The 15,795-nt window shown below is 37.6% G+C and overlaps 1 protein-coding gene across 2 annotated transcripts in view; it reads right to left on the reverse strand.

Moving 5' to 3' along the window:
* Positions 1 to 15,795, reverse strand: part of ANOS1 (anosmin 1) — a 213,686-nt gene that overhangs the window by 16,852 nt on the left and 181,039 nt on the right. The window contains exon 9 of one of the 2 annotated variants that reach the window (XM_005592928.5): positions 9,187 to 9,330. In XM_005592928.5, the coding sequence (XP_005592985.1) occupies positions 9,187 to 9,330 (144 nt within the window). Of the gene's footprint in view, positions 1 to 9,186; positions 9,334 to 15,795 lie in introns of both variants that reach the window. The other variant, XM_005592927.5, reaches the window with a different exon arrangement.

A 15,795-nucleotide genomic window follows, 5' to 3' on the forward strand; every position in this document is an offset into this window, starting at 1 on the left:
TGGGAGGCTGAGATGGTTGGGTCACCTGAGGGTGGGAGTTCGAGACCAGCCTGACCAACATGGAGAAACCCTGTCTCTACTAAAAAGACAAAATTAGCCAAACATGGTGGCGCATGCTTGTAATCCCAGCTACTTGGGAGGCTGAGACAGGAGAATCGCTTAAACCCAGAAGGCAGAGGTTGCAGTGAGCCGAGATTGTGCCATTGCACTCCAGCCTGGGCAACAAGAGAGAAACTCCTTCTAAAAAAAAAAAAAAAACCAAAGAAAGAAAAGAAAATTAGCTGGGCATGGTGGTGCATGTCTGTAGTCCCAGCTTCTTGGGAGGCTGAGGCAGGAGGATTGTTGAGGCCAGGAGTTTGAGGATGCAGTGAGCCATGATCATGCCACTGCACTCCAGCCTGGGTGACAGAGCAAGACTCTGTCTCTACGACAAAAAAAGGAAAGAAGAAAGAAAGAAAAGAAAAAGAAAGAAGGAAAGGAAAGGAAAGGAAAGGAAAAAGGAGAAAGAAAGAAAAAAGAAGGAGAGAAGGAGGGAGGGAGAGAGGAAGGAAAGGAAGGAAGGAAGGAAGGAAAAAAGGAAGGAAGGAAGGAAGGAACGAAGGAAGGAAGGAAGGAAGGAAAGAAGGAAGGTCAGAAAGCCTAAAACAATTGTTTATTCTATTATTACACAGTAAAAATGAACTAATATCAATGGAGTAATAAAATTACTAACAAAATTAGCTAAGTGAAATTGTTTTAAAATAGTTTGTTCTATAAATGCAATGTTGAAAATATTTATTTTCTCCCAGAGCATTCACTATTACAACCCAACTACTATGTGTATTAAGTAAAGAAAGCTAATATTTGATGTTTAATTCATTTATCTATGAAACTACATGCTACATCCTAATAACTGAAACTGTCACTGAAAAATGTTGAGGGAAATGAATAGATATGGGCTTTTAGGTCCCTAACTCCAAGTCCAAAAGCAATATTTTGCCCACCATCACTTTTAGCAATGTGACGTAAGAACCCATTTCTGTTTATAATGGAGTTTTGATTAATGAACAAGATTCTTTTCTTCCCTTATTTGCCAAAAGCATTAAGTCCTTTTAGGTTTTCAACTCAGTGTGTCCACAATTGGAAATACATTATAATTCAAAAATATTCAGCTACTTGTCAAGGAGTTTGAAACCACTTTAGATGGATCTATTGAGTTTCATACAGAGCAGACAATTTCTCATTTTACAAAGTCAAAAAATCCAGAAAATCCAGCCAAAGTGTCCTTTCCCATGACAGAAACGGTGCTGATATTCACATTCCATACAGAGCTCCTATGCTAGTAATACTGAGTCCATTTCAAAGGTCTCCTTTCCTACATGTGTGATAATTACGAATAAGAACATGTTTTATGAATGTCTGGGGAAACTTTGGTTTGGGATTCTGTAGATCATGTGGTGAGTACATAAAAGGTTTCTGGAAGGAGGGAAAATGTGGAATAAGTTTGAAACATACTTTCCTCTTCGTTGTTCTTTGGACTTTCCAAAGCTTTCTGCCACTCCCTTCTATCATGTGTTCAACATCATGAACTCTGCTACAATTTATATGTACATTTGGCTTTCAAATTTAAAATAGCAAGGGACATTGGAATGGATAAAATTTAAGAAAAAGGACTTTTTGGAAAAATACGAAACTCTAATTAGAGCATGAGCTGTTCTCAGCTCCTGATAGTGAGTGGGTGTGTGATCCAATGGAAATCAACTAACATTTGCAGATCCCCTGACAGTATAGGCAGTGGATTGACCATAGCTCCAGTCAAATCCACAATACTATCACACAGCTACCTCCTGAGCTACAAGTATGTATTTCTGACTGCCTATAACATTTTCTGGCTATCATGCAGTTATCTCAAATTCAACACACCAAAACCAAATTCTCCATAGCATGGAGACATATCCCAGGAAACATCATAATTCTACTGCTCACAATCTTTGTTAATTGAAGTACTGTTAGTCATTCAAGCTAGAAGGTAAACACTCCATTTAGATCCATTTCTCTTTTCCCCTTCAGCCAGGTCTTAATATCCAAGTGGCCATACATCCTGGCTCTCCTACAGTCTATGTCTGTTGGTGGGGAATAATGTTTACAAATGCCTCCTTTTATTCTCAAATAAATCCCACTTCAGACAATAAATTATGTGGACACTTGTGTAATACTCTTACGTAACTCGCCAACCTTCCTCCTACTACTGCTGTCTTTAATTCACGATCTGATTATTTCTCGTCTTGGCTACTGAAATTAAACGACATGCTCTCTCTGAGCTTTCCCAATCCATTCTCCTTGCACGCTTGCTTTTGCTAACATCTCCAAGTCCTACTCAGACCTTCCCCTGCTACTTCACATTCCTTTCCTCCACATAGAACAAAATCCAAGCTTCCTGGCATAACATATAAGCTTCTCCATCACTCGACATTGATCTGTCTCTCCAGCCTCACACAGTCACTTCCTCAGCCTCACCAATACTTGACATTCCTGATCTTTCTCCCAGCTGCACCTCTTCATTTCCTGGGTCAGAAGTGTTCATCTTCCCTGGCCAAAAAAAGTAATCCAGCCTTTAAAACGTACCTTAAACTTTACCTCCTCTGTGAAAATTCCTCTGCACACAACATCAAAATCTCTCTGCTCTCAACTACTTCAGCTGTTTATCCAGACTGCTGTGAAGAATAATGTCTTATTATGTGGCAACTGCCTATCTGCCTAAGCCTCAGAACTGCAGGTTCCTTAAAGGTAGGAAATATCCGTTATCCATTATTGTATTCCCATCACATGGCACAGAGCCTGGCATAAAGTCGGTAATTTGTGTCCATTTGCAAAAGAAGACAAAAAGTAAATAGAAATGCATTCATTGATATATCTAAGTTAATTCAAAGGTTTTTTTTGTTTTTACGGAGTCTCGCTCTGTCACTCAGGCTGGAGTCAGTGGCGCAATCTTGGCTCACTGCAACCTCCGCCTCCCAGGTTCAAGAGATTCTCCTGCCTTGGCCTCCCAAGTAGCTGGGACTATAGGCACGCACCCCCATGCCTGGCTAATATTTGTATTTTTAGTAGAGACGGGGTTTCACCATATTAGCCAGACTGGTCTCGAGCTCCTAACCTTGTGATCCACCCGCCTCGGCCTCCCACAGTGCTGGGATTACAGGCGTGAGTCGGCCGTGCCTGGTCAATTCAAAGTTTTAAAACTTCACATTTTCAAATGAAAGTTGAACATACCATTTTTGGATGTATTAAAATACTCATCTAAAGACTCTTATTACTGTTTGCAATGTTTACTATATATCTAAAGGATCAACTTAAAAGAACTATCAGACCTTTCTTCCCTTTCTTTTTTTTCTATATTTCCTTTGTCACTTTAATTGAAAATGAAAAGATTCTGCCACCAGCTGTCAGACACAGGATTTGTGTAGGAAAATGAAACTCTATTTGTTTTTACACCTTTTATTTTGGTAAAGGGCTTGGTGTACTCAGTAGAGTCATAAGTATTCTGTCTAGATATTTTTATACAATGTTCCTTTTAGATTCCAAACTCTTTGGGAGGATCTTCCTAAACAAGGTAAAAGCAAAATGCCAAATTCCATATTTTTGCCCTTCTTTTAAAGGGAATCCATACCAAGTGTTTTCAAGAACTTCCTGTTACTTCAAAGAAATTTTTAGCGTGAATACGTAGAGAGGGCATGAGTTGAAACGGCAAGAAACAGATGCGTGGTCTACAAAAAAATCCACAGAACAAATCCTGACATGTCACTAAAGATGTAGAATGAATCTCTGCCTCTTGAGTAAGCATTAACACTGTAACCACAATAGTTTTGACTGAAGGCTACAGTGTCAACTGTTGACGGCCACTGCACAGAACATTCTCTTTTAGAAATATATTTGACATCAGTTGTATCTTTGGAATCAAGGTTTTGGCCAGCCACAAAGAATGTTCTCTGGCCAGCATGGATGTGTACTTATTAGATGATGGCTTCACATTGGTCTGCAGTAGGAAGCATTCCTGGAGGTTGACAGAGCTCAGAGGCTGGAAATGGGTATGAAGAAAACAGTTTGAACACTAACTGACTGCGAGGCATTTCGATTCGTGAAACAAGTCATTACTGACAAATAGAGGCTAGTGTATCTCCGTCACAGGAGCTCATCACTCCCAGCTTCTCCTTTGTGGCCCAGGGTCCAAGTCACTAAACATCAATCAAGTCAGCATCACTTTTGGAACCCAAATCAAGGTCACTCCTTGCCTTTGGATCTTGTCTCTTTATCGTCAAGTCCACAATTTCATGCATCATAAATTGGATAACACTATGGACTCTAATATTGATTAATAAATATTGATACAATTCTCTGCTTATGGTTTCTTTAAAGATTTCAGTATTTGAGAAAACCACTGATATTCTTCACATTTATTTCTAACTTTGAGTTATTTAAAGTAATGCGTGTGTATATATGCGTGTATGTGTGTATATGTGTACGTATCTATGCCAACAACCATGTTTCCTATTTGTCATGCACTGAAATCATTATTGTATGGCAATACTGGTCATACTACTGCTTGCTGATACAGTGCAGTGAAGGTGAATCCCTTTTCTTCTGCCAAATTTAAAAAGATGCTTAAGTTTTATAGCACTTGTATTGCAAACTGGACAACTAAATCGTGTTTTAAAGCACTGCTCTTTGTTCACAAAGGAGAAAACATTGAGAGTCAGTCCTAAAGCAACACCAAGCCTTACAAGGCTGGGCTCAGAGGCTCTTTACCTCTGTTCTGACATCCTGTCTTCTCTCCGCACTACAAGCAGTGCCGTAAGAATCCTCACACTGAAACACCTAAGGTGTCTCCTTTGTGTCAGCCACCGGCCCAACCAATCTGGATGTGTAATCTCATTTATTCCTCACAACAGACCTAGGAGGTGATCTGTAATGCTTCCTCTAGTTCATCATGTTAATAGAATAAAGCAGAAAAATGTATGATCATGTCACTAGATGAAGTACGAATATTAGATAAAAATCAGTATCAATTAACCACAAAAACTTTGCAAGTAAGAAGAGTAGAGGATTGTATTAATCTGACCAGGGATGTCTTCAAAAACCCTAAAGATCACTTAAACATCATGCCTAATATTATCACTTTTAGTCACCATTGTACTGAAACTCTCAGCCAGTTTTAAGGCAAGGGAAAACTAAAACGTCAAAGATATGGAAAGGAAAATATAAAATTCTCATTATTTACAAACTAGATGATGGTTTTTGTAGAAAAAATGCAAACAAATCATCAGAGAAAATGTTATAATTAACAAAGTACTAAAACAATATTGCTGGATTCACAGTCAATAATATATGAATATAAAACATTTATAATATACCAACAATAAAAATCAGAAAGTAAAATTGAGGAAAAAGTATGCCATCTATAATAGGATAAAAATAAAAACAAGTATCTTGGAAAAAGCATATTAAAAAGTGTCATACTCTCTATCCAATATATTATAAAACATTGTTGAGAGAAAAATTTTAAAACTGAATACAGCGACATATCATGTTTGTAGATTGGAAGACTCAGTATTTTTAAGATGCCAATTCTTCAAAATCATTGATGTGTGGATGAATTCAATCTCTATAAATATCTCAGGAGGTTTTTGTGGAAATTGAAAAATTAACTCAAATATGTATATAAACATTCAAAAGGTCAAGAATAGTTGAGACAATTTGAAAAAGAAGTAAAAACTAGAGGACTATCATTAGAAATATTTATAAATCTATGGTAGTTAAGACAGTAAGGTATTGTCAAAACATTGGAAAAATATGCCAAAGACTCTATAGAAAGTCCAAAAATTAACTTGCATGTATATGCATTATTTAGGGCAAATAAGGCACTGTAGAGCTTTGGGGAAAATCGTCATTTGAAAAATACATAATGACGTATCAGAGAAGGAGATCAGAAGAAAAAAAAAAAAAAAGAACACTGACCCTCTACAACAAAAATCAATTCTGGGTAAAAGAGCTTAAGAATAAAAGGTGATATGGTTTGGCTATGCCCCTACCCAAATCTCATCTTGAATTGTAGCTCCCATAATCCCCACGTGTCATGTGAGGAACCTGGTGGGAGGTAACTGAATCATGGGGACGAGGTTTTCCCATGTTGTTCCCGTGATAGTGAGTAAGTCTCATGAGATCTGACGGTTTTATAAAGTGCAGTTCTCCTGCACATGCTCTTTTGCCTACCGCTCATGTAAGGTATACCTTTGCTCCTCCTTCACCTTCCGCCATGATTGTGAGGTCTCCCCAGCCATGTGGAACTGTGTGTCCATTAAATCTCTTTTTCCTTACAAACTACCCAGTCTCAGGTATTTCTTCATAGTAGTATGAAAATGGACTAATACAAAAGGTGAAACAGTAGACAAGAAGACAAGAAAGGAGTATATCTTTGTGACCTTTGTATGAAAAAGGATTTCCTAACCAGGACACAGAGAATACTAAACCTAAAGGAAACAAAATGAATTGCTTATCTCTAAAATTAAGAACCACTAGGGGCTGGGAGCGGTGGCTCACACTTGCAATCCCAGCACTTTGGGAGGCTGAGACAGGGAGATCACCTGAGGTCAGGAGTTCAAGACCAGCCTGGTCAACATGGTGAAACCCCATCTCCACTGAAAATACAAAAAATTAGCCAGGCATGGTGGCAGCCACCTTTAATCTCAGCTACTCTGGAGGCTAAGACAGGAGAATTGCTCGAACCCGGGAGGCAGACCAGCCTGGGCAACAAGAGTCAAATTCCATTAAAAAAAAAAAAAAAAAAAAAACCACTAAGAAGAAAGTTAAAAATGCAAGAGTGGATCAGAGTGGAAGAAAATACTTACATGAAAACAAATGATGGCTGGACGTGGTGGCTCACGCCTATAATCCTAGCACTTTGGGAGGCCAAGGCAGGCAGATCACTTGAGGTCAGGAGTTCAAGACCAGCCTGGCCAACATGGTGGAACCCTGTCGCTACTAAAAATACAAAAATTAGCTGGGCATGGTGGCACACGCCTATAATCCCAGCTACTCAGGAGGCTGAGGCGGGAGAATCGCTTGAACCTGGAGGCAGAGGTTGCAGTGAGCTGAGATCACACCACTGCACCCCAGACTGGGCAACACAGCAAGACTATGTCTCAACAAACAAACAAACAAATAAACAAACACCAAATGACTTTTATATACAATATAAAAAGCATTCTTGCAGGACAGAGTAGCTAAAGAGTTGAAAGAGTCCTTCAAAAAAGAGAAATCCAATTGTCAGTAAACTTACAAAAAGGTGCTCAACTTCTTGGACATCAGAAAAGTGCGAATTCAAATAGCAATGAGGTATTACTACGAACATACCAGAAAGGATAAACTTACAAAGATGGTAAATACCACATGGCAGAGAGAATGTGGAGCACCTGGAACCATCACCATGCCCTACTGGTGAGAATGTAAACTGGTACAACTATTTTGGAAAACTATTAATGTTTTCTAAAACTTGACATACTCTACGGCCTAAGAATCCCACCTCTATGGAAGAGTATGCGTCAAACAACATGTGCTAATAGGGCATTCACACACGTACTATTCTTAATAGCTCCACATCTGAATAAGTAAATCTCCATCCACAGCTGAAAGGATACACAGATTGACATATACTAAGGACATCCAGGCAGCAATATAAATGAATTGTTTCATGCAACATAATGCATTGGTTTTTCATAAAATGCTCATGGCAAGAAGCCAAATACAAATAGAAATTGAGTGACTCCATTCTGATAAATTTCAAATACAGGCAAAATAAATATTGAGTTTCAAAAGTCAGGATGGTGGTGGTTACTCTTGTATGCTTGAGATATTTACTTTTTCAATAGTAGATGTTTACATTTTCATTTTATTACATTATGCTTAAAATTTTAATATTAATAAAATATGTTATATTTTTAAAATATGAATAAGTTGATAATTTTAATTAATATAATAGATTAAATAATTTTCTTACTTAATATTTATTATAAAACTAATTGTAATATAGACATATAATATAATCTTAATGCAATAAATGTTGAATAAACTTTAATTTTAATTAACATTATAGAAATAAAATATATTAATGTTAATAATAATATTATTTTACTTGCAGAATGGATTTCAGCAGCTTGAAAGAAAATCCTGGAATAGGAACCACTCCAACACCAATATCGCTTATGGCACATGGCCCATCAATATCTTGAGTAAAAGTGAATTTCAGAAGAATGAGGAGAATTTTGAAAACCTAACTCTTGAAACAATCTATTCTGCTTATGTTTTTAAGAGGCGTAAGAGTGATAAAGATAAAAGACTCTATGTTGAATAAATTCTAAAACTACCACCTTGATAATAGAAAAACAAATATTCAAAGACAAAAAAAAATAAACAAAAAGAATTTATGCTAAAGATAAATGTTCAAACGAAATGAATCTATCCTAAGGACAAATGTATTGGGGCCTTAATTAGAAAATAGAAATTCTAAAGGAACTGAAATGTTTCATTGTACTGGAATAATGACATGTATTATGATATTAAGATATACCCATACAGAGTAGCATTTATAGAATGTTATGAAAAATGCATTACAATATAGCAGCTCAAATAATGTTACACAGAAATATGCGTGTATGTTTTATAAACACACTCACACACACACACCCTAACTGAGTGAAAGACAGATGCATAGAAAATTTCTGAAAGGAAACCCACCAAAATGCTGTTTCAGGAAATGATACTGAGATAATAGGTGACTTTCCCCTCCTACTTTCTAAATTATTTGTATTATGGATCTTTTTTTTAAAAAATAAATAATTTATAACAAAAATTACAGCTCAAACTAATGAGTATTTTGAGTGTTTCGGATATAACATCAGCCAATCAGCCCTCTGGGAAAGAAATGAAGACAAGCTAATATTCCTGAAATGAAAATATTTAAGTAATTGACTGTTGTAGATTTCCAGATGTGAGATAACTATCAACTCATTCAGACTTATACTATTTAAGTGTTTTGTTCAACAACCATTTGCCTTAGTATCGATACAGTGGCTTGACATTTACTTCTTCAAAACTACCTCTACATTACTGTGCTGTTTAAAGCAAGTAGGAAATAAGTAAGTAATGTTTATGTACCTTCTATTTTCTTCCAGTAGACTTTAACTTGCAGTTGGCCATCCTGATAGAAGGGAGCTCCAACTTCCAGCGGGCGAGTGGGTCGTCGTCTTTGAAAAGGGAGTTGTGTTTGAATTCCACCTTTTCTAGTTTTCGCAAGCTGTTCTTCTATAACAAAGTACAACATTCTAAGTTACTTGTTAAAAATAATTATAGATTCCTGGGCAAGGTGGCCAAATAGGAACAGCTCCAGTATGCAGCTTCCAGTGACACCAACACAGAAGGTGGGTGATTTCTCCATTTCCAACTGAGGTATGCGGCTCATCTCATTGGGACTGGTTAGACAGTGGGTTCAGCCCATGGAGGGCGAGCAGAAGCAGGGTGGGGCATTGCCTCACACAGGAAGCATAAGCCCTGGGAACTTCCTTCACTAACCAAGCGAAGCCATGAGTGAATGACAGCTATCTGGCTCAGATACTACGCTTTTCCCACTGTTTTCACAACTCGCAGACCAGGAAATTCCCTCAGGTGCCTACACCACCAGGGCCCTGGGTTTCAAGTGCAAAACTGGGAGGCCATTTGGATAGGCACAGAGCTACCTGCAGGAATTTTTTTTTTTTTTTTTTTTTTTTTAGATGGAGTCTCACTCTGTCGCCCAACAAAGATCAAAAGAGACAAAGAAGGGGAATATATAATGGTAAAGGATTCAACGCAACAAGAAGAGCTAACCTAAATATATATGCACCCAATATAGGAGCACCCAGATTCATTAAGCAAGTTCTTAGAGACCTATAGAGATACTTAGACTCCCACACAATAATAGTGGGAGGTTTTAACACCCCATTGTCAATATTAGACAGAACAACAAGACAGAAAATTAACAAGAACATTCAGGACTTGAACTCAGCTCTGGACCAAGTGCACCTATGGATATCTACTGAACTCTCCACCACAAATCAACAGAATATACATTCTTCTCAGCACCATATAGCACTTATTCTAAAATTGACCACATAATTGGAAGTAAAATATTCCTCAGCAAATGCAAAAGAATGGAAATAATAACACAGTCTCTCAGACCATAGTGCAATCAAATTGGAACTCAGGATTAAGAAAGCCACTCAAAACCATACAACTACATGGAAACTGAACAATATGCTCCTGAATGACTACCGGGTAAATAATGAAATTAAGGCAGAAATAAGTAAGTTCTTTGAAACCAAGGAGAACAAAGACACAACGTACCAGAATCACTGGGACACAACTAAAGCAGTGTTTAGAGGGAAATTTATAGCACTAAATACCCACAAGAGAAAGCGGGGAAGATCTAAAATCGACACCCTAACATCACAATTAAAAGAACTGGAGAAGCAAGAGCAAACAAATTCAAAAGCCAGGAGAAGACAAGAAATAACTGAAATCAGAGCAGAACTGAAGGAGATAGAGACACAAAAAAACCCTTCAAAAAATCAGTGAATCCAGGAGCTCGTTTTTTGAAAACATTAACAAAATAGGTAGACCACTAGCCAGAATAAAAAAGAAGAAAAGAGAGAAAAATCAAATAGACACAATAATAAATGATAAAGGGGATATCACCACTGATCTCACAGAAGTACAAACTACCATCAGAGAATACTATAAACACCTCTACGCAAATCAACTAGAAAATCTAGAAGAAATGGATAAATTCCTGGGCACATACACCCTCCCAAGACTAAACCAGGAAGAAATTGAATCTCTGAATAATAGCCTACCAACCAAAAAAAGCCTAGGACCAGATGGATTCACAGTCGAATTTTACCACAGATGCAAACAGGAGCTGGTATTATTCCTTCTAAAACTATTCCAAACAATAGAAAAAGATGGACTCCTCCCTAACCCATTTTATGAGGCCAGCATCATGCTGATACCAAAACCTGGCACAGACACAACAAAAAAAGAAAATTTCAGGCCAATATCCCTGATGAACATTGATGTGAAAATCCTCAATCAAATACTGGCAAACCAAATTCAGCAGCACATCAGAAAGTTTATCCATCACGATCAAGTTGGCTTCATTCCTGGGATGCAAGGCTGGTTCAACATACTCAATCCATCACATAAAGAGAACCAATGACAAAATACACATGATTACCTCAATAGATGCAGAAAAAGCCTTCAATAAAATTCAGCACCCCTTCATGCCTAAAAACTCTCAATAAACTAGGTATTTATGACAAACCCACAGCCAATATCATACTGAATGGGCACAAGCTGGAAGCATTCCCTTTGAAAACTGGCACAAGACAAGGATGCCTTCTCTCACCACTCCTATTCAACATAATATTGGAAGTTCTGGCCAGGGCAATCAGGCAAGAGAAAGAAATAAAGGTATTCAAATAGGAAGAGAGGAAGTCAAATTGTCTCTATTTGCAGATGACACGATTGTATATTTAGGAAACCCAATCGTCTCAGCCCAAAATCTCCTGAAGCTGATAAGCAACTTCAGCAACGTCTCAGGATACAAAATCAATGTGCAAAAATCACAAGCGTTCCTATACACCAATAACAGACAAATAGAGAGCCAAATCATGAGTGAACTCCCATTCACAGTTGCTACAAAGACAATAAAATATCTAGGAATCCTACTTACAAGGGATGTGAAGGACCTCTTCAAGGAGAACTACAAACCACTACTCAAGGAAATAAGAGAGGATACAAACAAATGGAAAAACATTCCATGAGCATGAATAGGAATAATCAATATTGTGAAAATGGACATACTGCGCAAAGTAATTTATAGATTCAATGCTATTCCCATCTAGCCACCACTGACTTTCTTCACAGAATTAGAAACAACTACTTTAAATTTCATGCGGAACCAAAAAAGAATCCATATAGCCAAGAGAATCCTAAGCAAAAAGAACAAAGCTGGAGGCATCATGCTACCTGATTTCAAACTACACTACAAGGCTACAGTAACCAACACAGCATGGTACTGGTACCAAAACAGATACATAGACCAACGGAACAGAACAGAGGCTTCAGAAATAACATCACACATCCACAACCATCTGATCTTTGACAAACCTGACAAAAGCAATAGGGAAAGGATTCCCTATTTAATAAATGGTGTTGGGAAAACTGGCTAGCCATATGCAGAAAACTGAAACTGGATCCCTTCCTTTCACCTTATACAAAAATTAACTCAAGATGGATTAAAGATTTAAATGCAAGACCTAAAACCATAAAAACCCTAGAAGAAAACCTAGGCAATACCATTCAGGACATAGGCATGGGCAAAGACTTCATGACTAAAATACCAAAAGCAATTGCAACAAAAGCCAAAATTGACAAATGGGATCTAATTAAACTAAAGAGCTTCTGCACAGCAAAAGAAACTAGCATCAGAGTGAACAGGCAACCTACAGAATGAGAGAACATTTTTGCAATCTATCCATCTGACAAAGGGCTAATAATATCCAGAATCTACATGAAACAAACAAATTTACAAGAAAAAAAAAAACAACTCTATCAAAAAGTGGGCAAAGTATATGAACAGACACTTCTCAAAAGAAGACATTTATGCGGCCAACAAACATATGAAAGAAAGCTCACCATCACTGGTCATTAGATAAATGCAAATCAAAACCACAATGAGATACCATCTCATGCCAGTTAGAATGGCGATCATTAAAAAGTCAGGAAACAACAGATGCTGAAGAGGATGTGGAGAAATAGGAATGCTTTTGCACTGTTGGTGGGAGTGTAAATTAGTTCAACCATTGTGGAAGACAGTGTGGCGATTCCTCAAGGATCTAGAACTAGAAATACCATTTGACCCAGCAATTCCGTTATTGGATATATACCCAAAGGATTTTAAATCATTCTACTATAAAACACATACACATATATGTTTATTACAGCACTATTCACAATAGCAAAGACTTGGTGCCAACCCAAATTCCCATCAATGATAGACTGGATAAACAAAATGTGGCATATACACCATGGAATACCATGCAGCCATATAAAAGAATGAGTTCATGTCCTTTGCGGGGACATGGATGAAGCTGGAAACCACAATTCTCAGCAAACTAACACAAGAACAGAAAACCAAACACTGCATGTTCTCACTCATAAGTGGGAGTTGAACAATGAGAACACATGGGCACAGAGAGGGGAACATCACACACCAGGGCCTGTTGGGGGTGGGGGGCAAGGGGAGGTATAACATTAGGAGAAATACCTAATGTAGATGATGAGTTGATGGGTGCAGCAAACCACCATGGCACATGTATACCTATGTTAACAAACTGCACGTTGTGCACAGGTATCCCAGAACTTAAAATATAATAAAAAATAATAATCATTATTATATAACCTGATATTAGTCCCAGTGTACTTCATTTCATCCTGTTATTTAGTCATATTAAATGTCTTCTTTTTTTTTAAAGTAAAAGATGGTATAACTGCATATTCTTTCATGTTCAAGTTAATGAACCGTCCCCCTTCAAAATCCACTGGAATACTAAAAGTATATTACACGTAATCCCCAGTATTTAATTTGGTAAGTAACATATATTCACCAGGCTTGAAAGATGCTCCAATGTAAATAATAAGTATAAATAATATTTCTCATTATAGTTTTTTTATAGTTATGGGGAAAATAAAATAATATTACAATACCATTTCGTGAAGCAATTGATAGGTTTTCGTGGAAAACCCATATGTAATATGGAAGTATGAGTATTATCCATCATACTTGGTGCAGGGCTCTAAACGGAAATGTGGTTCAGCTTTGTCAAATAAATAGTAAAGAGCAAATTGCACCTACTCAGTTGACAATGCCAACTTCAGCTTCAACACTCAGCAACCCATCTGTGTGTCATTCAGATTAGTGACAGACATCCAAATTCTGACAGATATTAAAGTGAAACTTTAAAATATCCAGCAAATGAAATGAAATGAAAAGGCATCAGGTTGGGCAATGGAGTACAAGAACCCATTCAGTAATTAGCTCTTTCTGTCAGCAATTCTGAGCACTTCCCAAGAGCCAGGCATTGAGCTGGGAGTTGCAGAGATGAAGTTTTTGTACCTGAGGGGCTCTTGAAATACCACCAGACAAATCGCTCTCATGATGGTGTGCCAGCAGTGAGCTTGACCAAAGGCACCTGCCCAGTGGAAGAGCATCAGTCTGACCAGCCACTGTTTCTGTTCTTTGAAAAAGTGGCCACAAGTTTTCTGAAGAATCGAGTCATGGGAGTATAACTGCTGCCATGTGACATGGTATTTTGTGAAGAAACCAGGACACTTTAGGAAAGACGAGGTGAAAGTATGTTCACATGTTCATTATTGGTTGCTATTTAAAAGCATGAACTTTTTTCCCCTATTGTCCATTTCAAAGTGTTTTCAACACATATTTGTTGCAATGCTAGGACACCATAAAACTGAACAAGAAGGATTCCAAGCCCTATGTATCCCATATCCAGTGGGAGATAGAGACATACTACTATAAATCAAAACAGCATTAAATATATCTTTGAATCAGGCAGTTCAAGATTTCATTCTTAGCGCAGGTCATTTCTTACTGTGTTGTTGTGTAGAGTCATGATCTGACTCTAGTTTTAGTTTGTTTTTTATTATTCTGTTTTCATTTAGCTGTATCTTTCTCTCTTTTGCCATTCCTAATTCTCCAAATCTGCTTGTTTTCTTTGTATCTATACTTTTGATTGCTTTAGCTCAGAATGGACCAGCACTACTTGTTTCTGTCAACCTTCTTTGCCCATGAAAACTTCTCAGAGGCTCTCCCTGGTGAAGATTTTCCAGAGTAAATCAAAACACACCACTCTTTTGTGTTCCTGTATTTTTTGTTTTAAGTTATTTTTTCTTCTTTAATTTGTTTCTCAAACTCAACCCAGAAGTCCTCTACAAAACAGAGCTCATCCTAATCTTCCTTGGATGAAATGAAATAAATAAAATTATGAATTGATGGCTGTTTATACCAAATATATTACCAAATACTCACTTGCCTCGGGCTATTTGGGGTGTTTTATTTATGTCAATATAGTTATCCTTTAACATGAGATTCAAACATGTTGCAGGAAGGGCAATAAACTTAATATTTTATTTTCTTTGGAAACAGGGTTTCACACCATTGCCCAGGTTGGTCTCAAACTTCTGGCTCAAGTGATCCTCCCATCTGAGCCCCCTAAGTAGTTAGGAGTATAGGCACATGCCACTGAACTTCACTTTTGACTCCAGGTGTGTTCCTGAGGGGCTTGGTTGGGGTGGTGAATTTTGACACTAATTTACATTCATAGAGCCATCCTATGAAATTAAGCAGGGGCCAGTAAACTTTTCCTAAATGGCCAGATAGTAAATATTTTTGGTTCTGTGCATCACATGGAAAATGTTTTCGGTTTTGCAGACCGGTCTCTCTCCCAACTACTCAATTACTGTTGTACTCCCCAAACAGCCAGACATGATATGTAAATGATATGCAAACAAATGTGACCCTGTGCCAATAAAATCTTATTTACAAAACCAGGAGGGGGCTGGATTTGGCCTGTGGGCCATAGTTTGCAGACCCCTGAGAAAGGAATTAGCGTGCACTGAAGATGAAAAAAGCAACACTCAAAAATACTAAGA

Source organism: Macaca fascicularis, chromosome X (genome assembly GCF_037993035.2).
Source record: "Macaca fascicularis isolate 582-1 chromosome X, T2T-MFA8v1.1".
NCBI lineage: Eukaryota > Metazoa > Chordata > Mammalia > Primates > Cercopithecidae > Macaca > Macaca fascicularis.